We start from the raw sequence: 12023 nt of genomic DNA, 5'->3' as shown, positions 1-12023 counted from the left end.
TTTTCTCTCGGGGGGACTGAAGGGTGTTTATCTGTGTCTCTGGGGGGACTTCCAGGCCCCACAGTTTCCTCATTCCCCACTTTGGTCCTTTTGTGCTGGTGCTGTGGACTTGACCCGGGGTGTGGGATTTCCGAGAAGAAAGCTCTCCCTCTCCCCAGCTCAGGCAGAGACCTCTCCCTGAATCACCCCTGGCCTGGGGTCCATCTCCCTGTGCCAGGGGGACTTGACCATGGATTCTTCTGTGGCTGGACCGGGTTGTGCATTCTTCTTCTCATATTGGAGATGGCGTCTATCTGTGCCTCCCAGCCTGCCCTGGTTTCCCTCCCTAATTCTCAATCCTTCTCTCCTTTCGTTATTGAGCCAACATGCTGCTTGACAGAAACCTTGGCAAATTTCTCCGGGTGCCCTGTTTCATTTGGTCTACGTTTAAGAAAAAATATTTAGAAATAGCCTTCAGAAGTCAGTTTTCCCAACCGTCTTTGCAACCACAATGCTGAAACCTAAGGTGAGATGACCTTTTGGAGGGAAAAAGAACAGAAAGGAGATGCACCAAAAGCAGCAACAGCAGGCCTCACGGGCTGTGTCTCCATCATGCCACACCTGATTCAACATTTTCAGACTGTTCTTCCTGAGGTCAGGGAAGAACAGTGACAGTAAAGACCCCAGTTTGGCTGTGTGACCTCGGGAGCTTGTGCTACCCCAGGAAAAACAGAGTGGGACTTAGATGACCTCTAAGGCCTCGGCTTTAAAGTCTCATCTGTATGACGGTCCGGAGCCATGGTCGGCAAACTGCGACTCGCGAGCCACACGCGGCTCTTTGGCCCCTTGAGTGTGGCTCTTCCACAAAATACCACGGCCTGGGCGAGTCTCTTTTGAAGAAGTGGCGTTAGAAGAAGTTTAAGCTTAAAAAATTTGGCTCTCCAAAGAAATTTCAATCGTTGTACTGTTGATATTTGGCTCTGCTGACTAATGAGTTTGCCGACCACTGGTCTGGAGTGTCAACTGAATGTGAGGCCAGCCTCCTCAGGTGCAGGTGCCAAAAGGTCAAATGTCCCTCACAAGACACCGTATCCCTTGGACAGGGAGAGAATGTCCCTAACTGAGTCACATGGCTTGGGATCTGCCCAAGCCTCTATGTGACCTGTGGTCCCACCAGCAGATGACGAAGCATGGGGATCTTCGAGCATCTCCTGTGCTAAAGCAGGACAACAACATTCTGGTCTCAGCTCTGCCATAGCTCACTTCTGACCCTTCTGGCTGAGCCTCTTCCTCTGCCGGAGCCTCAGGCTGTAACCTGGGATCATATCAGTTTTCTAAGCTGCCTGTCAAGACTCTCATAAAGCTCCAAGGAGATGCTGTCCCACATAAGCGCTCGAGGAACCCTCCTTCAGGGCGATGAACAAGGACTGCCACCTCGGGCACTGCTCATCACGGCCTTCCCCTCCCCCTGCCCAGGGCACTTCTCCCTTTCTAATAAGGAGCCTCGCTCTCACTAGGGGTTAGAGCAGTTCTATATCTCAGAGCTTGGACTTTGAAACCAGGCAGGCAACAGACTGGAATCCTGCCTCTGTCACATGTAGTCCCTGGGGCTTTGGGCCATTTAACCTCCCGGAGCTAATTTTGCAGCTGAGCCAGGGGACAGATGCTGTTAAACAGTCCTGGGGAGTGTGAAATGAGACAGTGCCTGGAGAGCACACACTCAAGCCCTGGCACATAGTAGGTACACATTCATTAGAGGACCTCCCTTCTCCCCTGATCTTATTGCGGGAACACTCGGTGGTGTAGGCATATCTAACGGTACTTGCTCAACTGGTGAGGTGACCGCGAGGCTGGAAGTTCGCTGCTATCTTTCATGCCTTTTGCATTCTGCCTGGACTCCACCTTCAAGCCTCTGTCCAGCCCTCCCCGCCCCCCGAGGGCACTGCCAGCTCCCCACCCCCCACCACCAAAGAGCAAGGCTCACCTTCCTGAAATAGTCTGCGAGGCTGTCGGGGTCCCAGGCCAGGACCTCAGAGCGGAAGGGCACGTTTCTCAAGGCCATGGCTGCGCTCCGGGGAGGACGCTCACAAGCTGAGCCTGGGTGCCGCACCCATGGACGGAGCACCCCAGTCCAGAGCGTGGGGGTGTCCTTGGCTCTTCCCACGCCCAGTTACCCTCTGGAGCAGCCTTGTCGGAGCCAACGTCTTTTCTGCCGCAGCCAGATCCCAGAAAGCAACGCTTCCTCCGCGAACAAATATGGTCTCTTCTCAGAAAACGACTCAGCAAGTTTCCTTTACCACTTCCTCTGCTGGGCACCAAATAAGTAAACAAGGAAGCCGGCTCCCCGCTGGAGAGGCCCCGCGAGCCACGGGTGGTAATTCCCCACAGCCCCGTGGGAGTGGCATGAAGGGGACTTGGACCCCAGTGTGAGTCCAAGTACGTTTCTGTTCAAACTCCCGGCTCATCTGTCTACACCACATTCCCGCCTGCCTGGGTCTTTGCAGATGAAAATCTATTTTGACAGTTGACCTAAAATATAGACAATCTCCCACATCAGTGAACTGCCAGGGGAAGCAGCAGGGCCTTTTCGTGTTTTCCAACCACCCCTCCTCATTCTCTCTAGCAGGGGTGGGGAATGTCCGGCCCGCGGGCCATATAAGGCCGGAGAAATCATTTGGTCTGACCCCGCCAAGGCATTAGGGGTGAGCGAATTAAATGTTTGACCAAATATAGCAGGCTGGTCTTTAAGTTGATACTTTGGTATGGTCCATGAATGATGGTATAAATATCCAAATGGCCCTCAGCAGAAAGAAAGGTTCCCCACCCCTGCAAGGATAAAGTTGAGATTTCTTCAGCTGCCCCCTTAGAGTTACTGCCAGAGGGTTCTCTGTGAGTGAGTGGGAGAGTCGGGACCCAGCGCTGAGAAAGGGGCTGCACGGGGCAGACTAGGCTCGTGTGATAGTTTCCATGCCGTGCAACGTGGGTGAGGACTTAAGACCTTGGAATCTCAGTGTCCATGTCTGTAAAACAGGAAAACAGAGGCATTGCTTCACGAACACATGGAACTTACATGCATTTCCAGGGGTGGGCAAACTTTTTGACTCGAGGGCCACAATGGGTTCTTAAACTGGACCGGAGGGCCGGAACAAAAGCATGGATGGAGTGTTTGTGTGAACTAATATACATTCAAAGTAAAGGAGCGGAGGGGAGAGCAAGAGAACCCTCCGCTCTTTCGGCTCCGTGGGCCGGATAGAACAGCCGAATGGGCCGGATCCGGCCCGCGGGCCATAGTTTGCCCACGGCTGAACTAGACTCACTTAAAGGAAAAAAAAATTAAAAGAAAAAAAAGATTGATATTGATGCTGCCATATATTCTATTCACTATTTCTTCCTCCGTATATTCCATCCAAAGGACACATTCCCTAGAGTGGCCTCGAGACAGGGAGGGGACTCTGCTGTTTCTGTAGATGTTTTCAGACTCTGTGCTTTCCCACAGTCTGAGAGCTTTGTTGGCAAATGTATTTATGCTACATCGCAGCCTCTAAACACAAGTTTATGGCTTCATCTACTCCCTACGCACGCGCGCGCGTGTACACACACACACACACACACACACACACACACACACGGCCATCAGCTCCGATGAGGAGGAGAGAAACAGCTCTGTTGCACTTCCCAAGTGACACCACACTGTCCCCGAGGCGATGCCTTCCCCCAGCTTTTCCAGGGGGAGCTGTGGCCATGCACCGCTTCCATCCCATGTAGATGCCAAGGGCCCCGCCGTCCCTGTGATGCACCAGCCTCGCAGGTCACGTTGAGCTTCGGTGACATCTGCATTTCCTCCCAGGCCTGGCACCTTAATGTAAGTGGCCCACGCACCTGAGCTGGCATCATCCTCGCCTCACAGGGAGCGGGGGCATCCATCGAGGCAGCCCAGGCCGAGCGCTCCTCTCAGGGCCTGGAGCTCAGAGCTCGCAGTCACTGGCCGTGCTCTGCAAAAGCCACAGTGGGAGAGGTCGCCTCGCTTTTCAAATCCCCGAAAGAGCAGCCATTTGAAAAGAGGGAGAGAGATCACTTCCAAGTAGAGTGATCAAAGAAGATGCCGTGGAATGAGCTGCGATTTACACAGGGCCTTGGAAGGTGGAATAGAGGGAGGGCATTCTGTGTGTGTGTGTGTGTGTATGTGTGTGTTGGGGTGTACTTCATGAGCAAATAAAACACTCCGTACCTGGGGAAAGGAACATTCAAGATCATCCTTAAAAGTAGAAGCACTATTTTTAATGATGTTCATCCCCCATTCAGGAAAATAAAAATCTGCAAATGTTAGATCGAAGATATAGCTAAATATTAGGCTTCGGGGGAAGAATTGTCCAATAAATGTGGCCAAGATGGACGATCCAAGGAGCCCATGCAGAAGAGGGACACAGCAATCGGGAAAGCTGGTGACAGTGGTGATGGCGCTAAGAACCACCAGGAGCCAGCCCCTCCTAGGTGCCGGGAGGGCTGAGGACTTGGCGCTGATTCTCTTATCGAATTGTTGGCGCAATTATGCCTCCTTTGCAGAAGGGAAACTAAGGCTCTGAGGGCTAAAGCTACTTGCCACCGACCCCTCTGAGTCCACCTTCCTTTACCTCCGTGCCACGTAGGCTCCGGGATGTTATGTAAACTGTCCAAGTGGAGGAGGGATCCAAACCCAACTCCGTCTCAGGAGCCTGCGCGGTTTCCGCTCTACCTGCCTGCCTCCATGGAGAGCAATGTAGGTTGTCAATAGTGACAAGCTAAGAGAGGATACAGCCCTCTCCACGAGGCAGGCCTCTGGTACCCCTCCCCAGAGGGCCCCATGCCCACCTCTCAGGAAGGGCAGCTGGGCAGGCGGGAGCAGGTGACACAGGGGAAGCTGCTTGCTTCCGGCCTGGAGCCTCTCCTCTTCCCTCTCCTCGGGGATTTCCCAATGCTCACAAGTTTCACATCTCCTGTCTCTGGCCAGAGGGTTCTAGAAAGCCCAGGGGCAGGGCCAGTTAGTCCTGGGGGGATGGGGGGGGAAGAGGGTCAGGAGGACCACGTGACCCTGTGCAGGCTGGCTCGTTGGCCCAGGCTCAGGCTTCACATCTGTAAAATGGGCAGGAACAATTGCAGCCTCTGCACACAGCCCGCGGCAGATGGGATGCTGCAGCGGGAAGGCCGGGCCAACTCACATCCATCCTCCAAAGAGCATCAGTCTTGGCCTCACACATGAAGCAGAGCAGAGCAGGGAGCAGCTGTGGCCTGGGGTGGGGTGGGGGACCCTCCCCTATCCCTCTCTCTCCCAGCCAGGAAAAGAAGCCCCAGACTCATAAAGAAGCAAACTGATAGGTTAGGAGAGGCCTTCTTAGGCTTTGGACTCTGCAGCTCAGGGTTAGCGCAGGGTCCAATAGACGCTGAGCACAGTAACAGCAGCATCGTGCAAGGTCACAGGGACGGGGTGCACGGGACAGGCACCTTAGAAATGCATCAGGGCCTGTGGACAAAAACGCAATACTTGCAGGGAGTGATAAGTTGGAGATTTCAATATTAGGGTCAAAAATAGATGTAGGTGCAGCACACTGCAACCCAGAGGGGCATCACCCCAATATCCTCCCTGCCCCACCACACCCTGTCCAGACTTGAGGGTCCCTCTGGCTCCCGCTAACCCACAGCAGAATGCGTGGCGGGGTGGGGGATAACTGCCTTCTTCAGCTAATTTTAAAGGTGAGAGAAAGAACAGTTCATTAAAAGAGAGCTGGGAGCCTCGGCCTCTGTGTGTGTGTGGGTGGGTGGGGGGGTGGGGGGGAAGGAAGTATCACTCAGGGACCAGGAGAGAATGGAAAGTAAAGACCTTGGAGGGGACCATGTGTCGACCTTCTTGGGAAAGGTACCTACGAAGTTAGGAGGTAGGTGGGAGGATGTGCTACTTTGCATTTGGTTTGAAAGAGGGTGTTGGCTGGAGGACGGAGGAGAAGGCAGCGGCACGTGGCCCGTGGGGGACCGCAGAGAACGCGTCCCCGTGGGCTCACCCCAGCCTCTCCTGTTGCTGTTGGAACTTTCTCTGGGCCTGTGTGGGTTTGCCTGCAGCGGGGACGAGGACGGTCACCTTCACAGAGAGGGGACTGTTTTCTCCCCCATTCTCTGAGGCTGGCAATGGAAGCACCATCTACCCGGTGGAATCCTCTGGATGGCAAAGCTGCACCCACCAGGGAAAAGGGGGTCCCGGCTGCGCCCTGGCAGGGCAGCTCCACACACCAGCGGCCACACAGGAAGGCACAGAATTGGGTGTCGGCCTCAGAGCGGTGTGCCCCGAGGGATGGGCCTGCCATGCGGCATCCCTGTCCTCACCGGCGCGCCTGGAGGCTGTGGGGTGGCAGGTGGGCGAGGGCCTCGTGCCAGCCACACTGCCCTGTCTTCTGTCAGCCACCAAGACCCTCCTCCCTCCCAGACTGGACAGTCCTCCCTTCCCATCCCCTCCCCCGTCCTGGGATAAGCATGACAGAGGATGAACCAGTTGCCACAGGCCAGACTTCGAGGAGCAATATTTTCCACTTCCTCAGAGTTAACAATTTCAATCTTCTCAAAAAACATATGTTTTTCATCCCCTCTCTCTCTTTTCTGTTTGAGCTGAGGCACCGCCGAAGCTCAGGGTGGGTGGGAGGAAGTGCTTATTTGGACTTCCTGCCAAGCCTCCCTCCCTCGCCTGCCCTGTTTTTGACTTGGGCAGCCGATCCTCAGAGGCCTCTGCTCCCAGGGAAACCCCCAGGCCCGAGAGGGTGGTTGGGGTGTGGGCAGGGGGCAGCGGAGGGGGAGACAGGCTTCTCAGTTGATAGAAGAGGAAAAGGCTTGTCCCCTCCTCCTCCGGGCCAGCTGGAGAGGGCAGCGGGGTGGGAGGGGAGGGTGGATGCAAGCAGAGCAAACACAATGTTACCTGCAGCCCAGAGGGGCGACTGTGGCCTCCTCTGGCTGCACCTCCAAGTGGGCCCCAAAGCGCGTGTGCACCCCTGAGATGAGGCTGAGGTTTGACCAACGAGCCCAACAGTCCAGCGTGGGTCCAGCTCTTCCCGCCTCTTACGATTGATCCTCACCAAAGCCCTGCAGGTGGGCCTGCGTGCAGACAGCAGTGCTCCAGGCTTACAGACGCCGAGACATAATTCACTTGCCCGAGTTCCCGCAGCTCAGAGGTGCAGGGAAGGATGCCACTCATGACCGGGGGCTTTCCATCTGTTCTACTTGTATGACTTGTCCCTTCCTCTTGGCTTGTCACCGAGCGGATGACTTTGGGTCTGGACTTTCCTGCCTCACCTGTTGCCTGGTGCTGTGGCCCGTGCCCCTGTGGCCGTGGAGCTCCTGCTGTGGGCTGCATTCCCTGCCTTGAGAATAAGCGTGCCCTGCCCACCAGTGTTCATCTGACCTTGTGGACTTTTGACCCGGACAGAGTGCATCTCCCAATACACTGTCCCAGGAGGGGCCCTTGCTGGTCTCACCAGCTCCTTAGGGCTCACAGTCCGTGAGCATCAGGGCTTTCCCGTGAGTGTGTTGCTGGCAGTGTGGAGGGAATGGGGGACAAAGACAGTGAGTCCCCTAGAAGGAGTGGGCTAGGGGCTTGGGGAGAAGAGGATGCATCTAGAAAACACGTCATTTGTCTACCCAACCCTTCAAGGAGGCCTCAAGGGTTTGGGGAAAATGAATGCTAGATTCTCATACCCGTTACATCCTGTAATCCTTCTGAGTGCTCTGTGAAGGGGAGGTGGAAGCATGCATCCCCATGTCACAGATCACAGAGAGAAGCTTGGGAGGAAAAAATGCTCGTCCAAGGGCCCACAGATCAGGGGCGGAATGCACGCTGTGAAACCAGACCTGTCTGACGCTGAGATGCTTTCCACTGAGAGAGGCAGTTTCCAAGGAGGAAATTTCACTCAGTGTCTACCTAGAACAGGCCGTGCCATACTTACTAGGCTGTAAAAGAAGGGATATTTTGCCTTTGAGTTTTCGTAAAATAACGATTCTTGTTTTTTCTCTAATTAAAAATTAAAAATAAAAACAGGTCCTGGCCTGTGTGGCTCTCAGCTGAGTGCCATCCCAGGCACTGAAAGGTCTCTGGTTTGACTCCCGATCAGGGCCCATGCCCAGGTTGAGGGTTGGATCCCCAGTCTGGGTGCATGGGGGAGGCAACCAATCAATGTTTCTCTCTCTAAAATCAATTTGAAAAGCACATTTAAAAAGAGCTTTTAAGCCCTAAAAGTTTGTCTCAGTGGATAGAGTGTCGACCTGTGGACTGAAGAGTCCCAGGTTCAATTCTGGTTAAGGACACATGCCCAGGTTGCTGGCTCGATCTCCAGTAGGGGGTGTGCAGGAGGCAGCCAATCAATGATTCTCTCTCATCATTGGTGTTTCTATCTCCCTCTATCTCTCCCTTTCTCTCTGAAATAATAAAAAAATATATATATACTAGAGGCCCGGTGCATGGAGGGGGGGTTCCCTCAGCCTGGCCTGCCCCCTCTCACAGTCCAGGAGCTCTTAGGGGCAAGAGGCAACCTGGTGATCAGGGAAAGGTGATGCCCCCATCACACCTCTGCTGCTGCCACTGCTGGCAGCGCAAGCCTCAGCCGGCCCTAGTTACCTGAGCCTCGGGCTGGCCCTAGGCAGCTGGGCAGCTGACATCCGAGGCTTGCCTGTGCCTTGGGCCGGCCCTGGGTGGCTGGAGGGCTGAGAGGACTGGGAGACTCCAGAGGCAGGTGCGCAGAGCGGCTAGACCCGCCTGGGGGCAGGCCCGGCCATGCCCCGCACCTACCGCCCCAACTGGGCTAAGGGGACTGGGCACCACCATCTTGTGGCTGTGGGCACCACTATCTTTGAGGGTGTGGCAGTCAATTAGCATATTCTCTCCTTATTGGCTGTGGGTGCCGCCATCTTTGTGAAGGCATGATGGTCAATTAGCATATTACCTCTTTATTAGATAGGCTATTTTTTAAAAAGATCTTTTAAAAAGCCAGTGTAGCAATTCCAGTGCAGGATTAGTGGTGCAGGCTCATTGAGTTGAAACCCTCAAATGTACACTGCAAGTAGGGAGCCACCCACTCTGGGGGATGGCTCAGCTGGGTCAGGCTGAGTGGGGATGGGAGGCCAGGGTGGGGAGGAGAGTCATACGAGGGGGGAGAAAGGCCAGCCCTCATTCCTTCCAGTCTGGGTCCCTGAGGAAGCCTGTTTGCTCTGCTGTGGGGACCCCTAGAGTTGTCTGGCTAATTAAAACCATCTCTGTGGTGTGGGAATACCCCTGTATCCTTCTAATAAGTGACCTTATGACTCAGCTGGCAGAGTTAGGTTCTGTCACTTGCAACCTGTCTGAGTCTGTCCGGGATGCTATAACAAAATACCACAGGCCAGGCAGCTGATAAACAGCAGACATTTATTTCTCCCAGTTCTGGAAGCTGGAAGCTCAAGATCAGGCTGCCAACATGGTCGTGTTCTGGTGATTGTTTATGTTATCAGCCAAGCTGGGACTTTTTGAAAGTGGAAGGTGCCCTATTAATGATGTGCCAGGTCAGCAGGCATAGTCTGGGGCCATTCCTAGCCAATGGGGACATACAGGCACCTGAATCACACAGTTCTCACCAGAATTATCCTGGGGCTGTGGCCAGTCTTCCCCTGCGAGGTCTCATCTGCCCACTGATGCAGAATTCCCCATCCTCACCCATCCTGGCACATGGTGACTCTATTTGCATTTACCAAAAAATCAGAATCCCATTTGCCAGAGGCAGAAGCCCCAAATGTAACTCAGGAGGGGGCACATTTGAGCACATAGACACCAGCCCAGCGGCTGCTGATTCCCCGCTACGTGATGGGTTTCCTCTGAGCAGTGCCATATCCGGCCCTTACTGGAACTGGAGGGCCTGCTTTTCCTTGAACCAGAGAGGCTCACAGGTTCACAGCTCTAAATTTAATGTGTGAAAAGCCAAGAGGCCCAGCTGGTGTGGCTCAGTGGTTGAGTGTCAATCCATGAACCAGGAGGTCACTGTTCAATTCCAGGTCAGGGCACATGCCTGGGTTGTGGGCTTGATCCCCAGTGGCAGGCGTGCAGAAGGTAGCTGATCAATGTTGTTCTCTCATTATTAATGTTTCTACCTCTCTTCCTCTTTTCAAAATCAATAAAAAAAAATACATATTTAAAAAGCCAAGAGAAATGCCCGATTCTCACAACCGGCCTCTCTCCCTCCTCCTCACCTCCACTGTTGTTCCTTGCTGTCTGTTATTGAGTTTCAGGCCTTCTTGCAAGCATCTACACCCCCAATTGCCAGGGTGATGACTTAGGACCTCTCATGTGGGTGACTGCAAGACCAGCAATCCCCTGAGCTGCGGCATCCTCTGCCACAGGCCCTTTGTTCCCGTGTCAGTGGCCTCCTGTGTGAACCTGGGAACTCAGAGGGACTCAGGGTCATTCTGGAGACCCGCTGGAATGGTCCTTCTGGTCCAGCTTCTCTTCCCAAGCGCAACTCCTCAGAAGCTCCAAACCGCAGACAACTCTCTCTTCCTAAAGATAGAACCTATAGGAGTCGAGGCTCAGACTCTGGAGTCAGAATCACATGTACCGATCCCAACTCGGTTACACTTCCGCTGTGTGACCTGGGGCAGCTTGGTTGACTTCCCTCTGTCACGGTTTCCAGCGGGGGGTGAGGCAGGTTAAATGGCATCCACCTCATTGAGCAGCTGTGAGGATTCCATGAGATAAAATTGCAAGCACGAAGCCACGCCATAGAAAGGGATCCTTTCTGGCGTTTTTCACTCTTGTGAACATACCTGCCTTGTTCATGCTTCCCCAGGGACTAGCCCAGATGAGCAGTTAGTTCTTCATTGCTGTGGGCTCCCTGGGTGGCATATAACACCACGCTCCCCTTTTCCGTATCACATGTGGTAGGGAATCAATGGCCTACACCCCTCTGTAACGTTTCTCATGTAGACATGCAGCAAAAGTGGTAGAGCTGAGCCTCCCTAAGAATTAAGAAGAGACACTGCGACCTCACGGGCTCATAAGCCAGGGGCAAATGCAAGCGAGGGAAGCAAGCCTGGTAGGAAAAACAATCTAGGATGATGACAGATGGCAACTTATGGGCATCAATCAGGAAGACGATAAAGCGGTGGGGGGACTGGGGCAAACAGGGAGCAGTTCCAGCTGACTGTTGCCATATTATAATGAGGGCTGCTGGTGCAAGAAAGGGGCCCAGTGGTGCCAGATCTTTGCTTATAAGTAGCTAAAAAGCTAGATTTTATGTTTAAACACACACACACACACACACACACACACACACACACACCCCCACAGGAAATGCCATCAATGTTGTAGCCAAAATCTGTGAATATGTTTGGTGACATGGCAAAGGGGAATTGAGGTTCCTATCATGCTGGCCTTAAAACGGGGAGATGATCCTGCAATGTCTGAGTGGGCCCAATAGAACCACCAGGGTCCTTCTCCATGGGAGAGGGAGGCAGAGAGTCAATAGGAGACGCGGATATGGAAGAAAGGCTCAGAGAGGCGCACCGTTGCTGGTTTGAAGAAGGAGGCCACGGAGGGAATAATGGCGGCGGAATAGACAGACGTGTTCCGAGCCTTGTCCCGGAGCAGAAAGAAAGAACAGCTGAGGGACGCACAAGGAGTGTTTGTTGGCTGGTTGGGAGACAGCTGAATTCCAGAAGGAGGTGGGGGACTGCTGAACGGGGTTCCCCTGACCTGGCAGCACCAACTGCGGCTGGGTCCCCTCCCGGAGCTGCGGGCTTGGACGCGGAGTCTGCGCCATCTTGATCCGGAAAGTGGAGCTTATCTGAAGCCTGAGAATCCACAACTGCGGCACCCCAGGAACAGCTGCGAGCCCCAGAACAACGCTCCCCAACTGGCGCAAGCACACGGGTTCAGAGGAGCTCTACACTCCACCACGGAAAGGTCAGATTTCGCCTGGGATAAGGTGAGGTCTCTGGTCCCGGCGGGAGAGAGGAACGCGCGTTTTGCGGGAGCTGGAGGACCAGGGAAGTCTGTGCCTAGAAAAATC

General features: G+C 54.1%; 1 protein-coding gene across 1 annotated transcript in view; it reads right to left on the bottom strand.

Annotated features, from left to right (window-relative positions):
• Positions 1–2225, bottom strand: part of LCP2 (lymphocyte cytosolic protein 2) — a 41131-nt gene extending 38906 nt beyond the window's left edge. Inside the window, exon 1 of the mRNA XM_080676662.1 lies at positions 1964–2225. Coding sequence (XP_080532788.1) covers positions 1964–2041 — 78 coding nt within the window. The 5' untranslated portion in view covers positions 2042–2225. The remainder of the gene's footprint in view (positions 1–1963) is intronic.
• Between the last annotated feature and the right edge of the window lie 9798 nt (positions 2226–12023).

The sequence above is a fragment of the Plecotus auritus genome (genome assembly GCF_963455305.1).
Source record: "Plecotus auritus genome assembly, chromosome: 6".
Lineage (NCBI taxonomy): Eukaryota > Metazoa > Chordata > Mammalia > Chiroptera > Vespertilionidae > Plecotus > Plecotus auritus.
The sequence above is the reverse complement of the archived record's forward strand: the minus strand, read 5'-3'. Positions and strand labels throughout refer to the sequence as shown.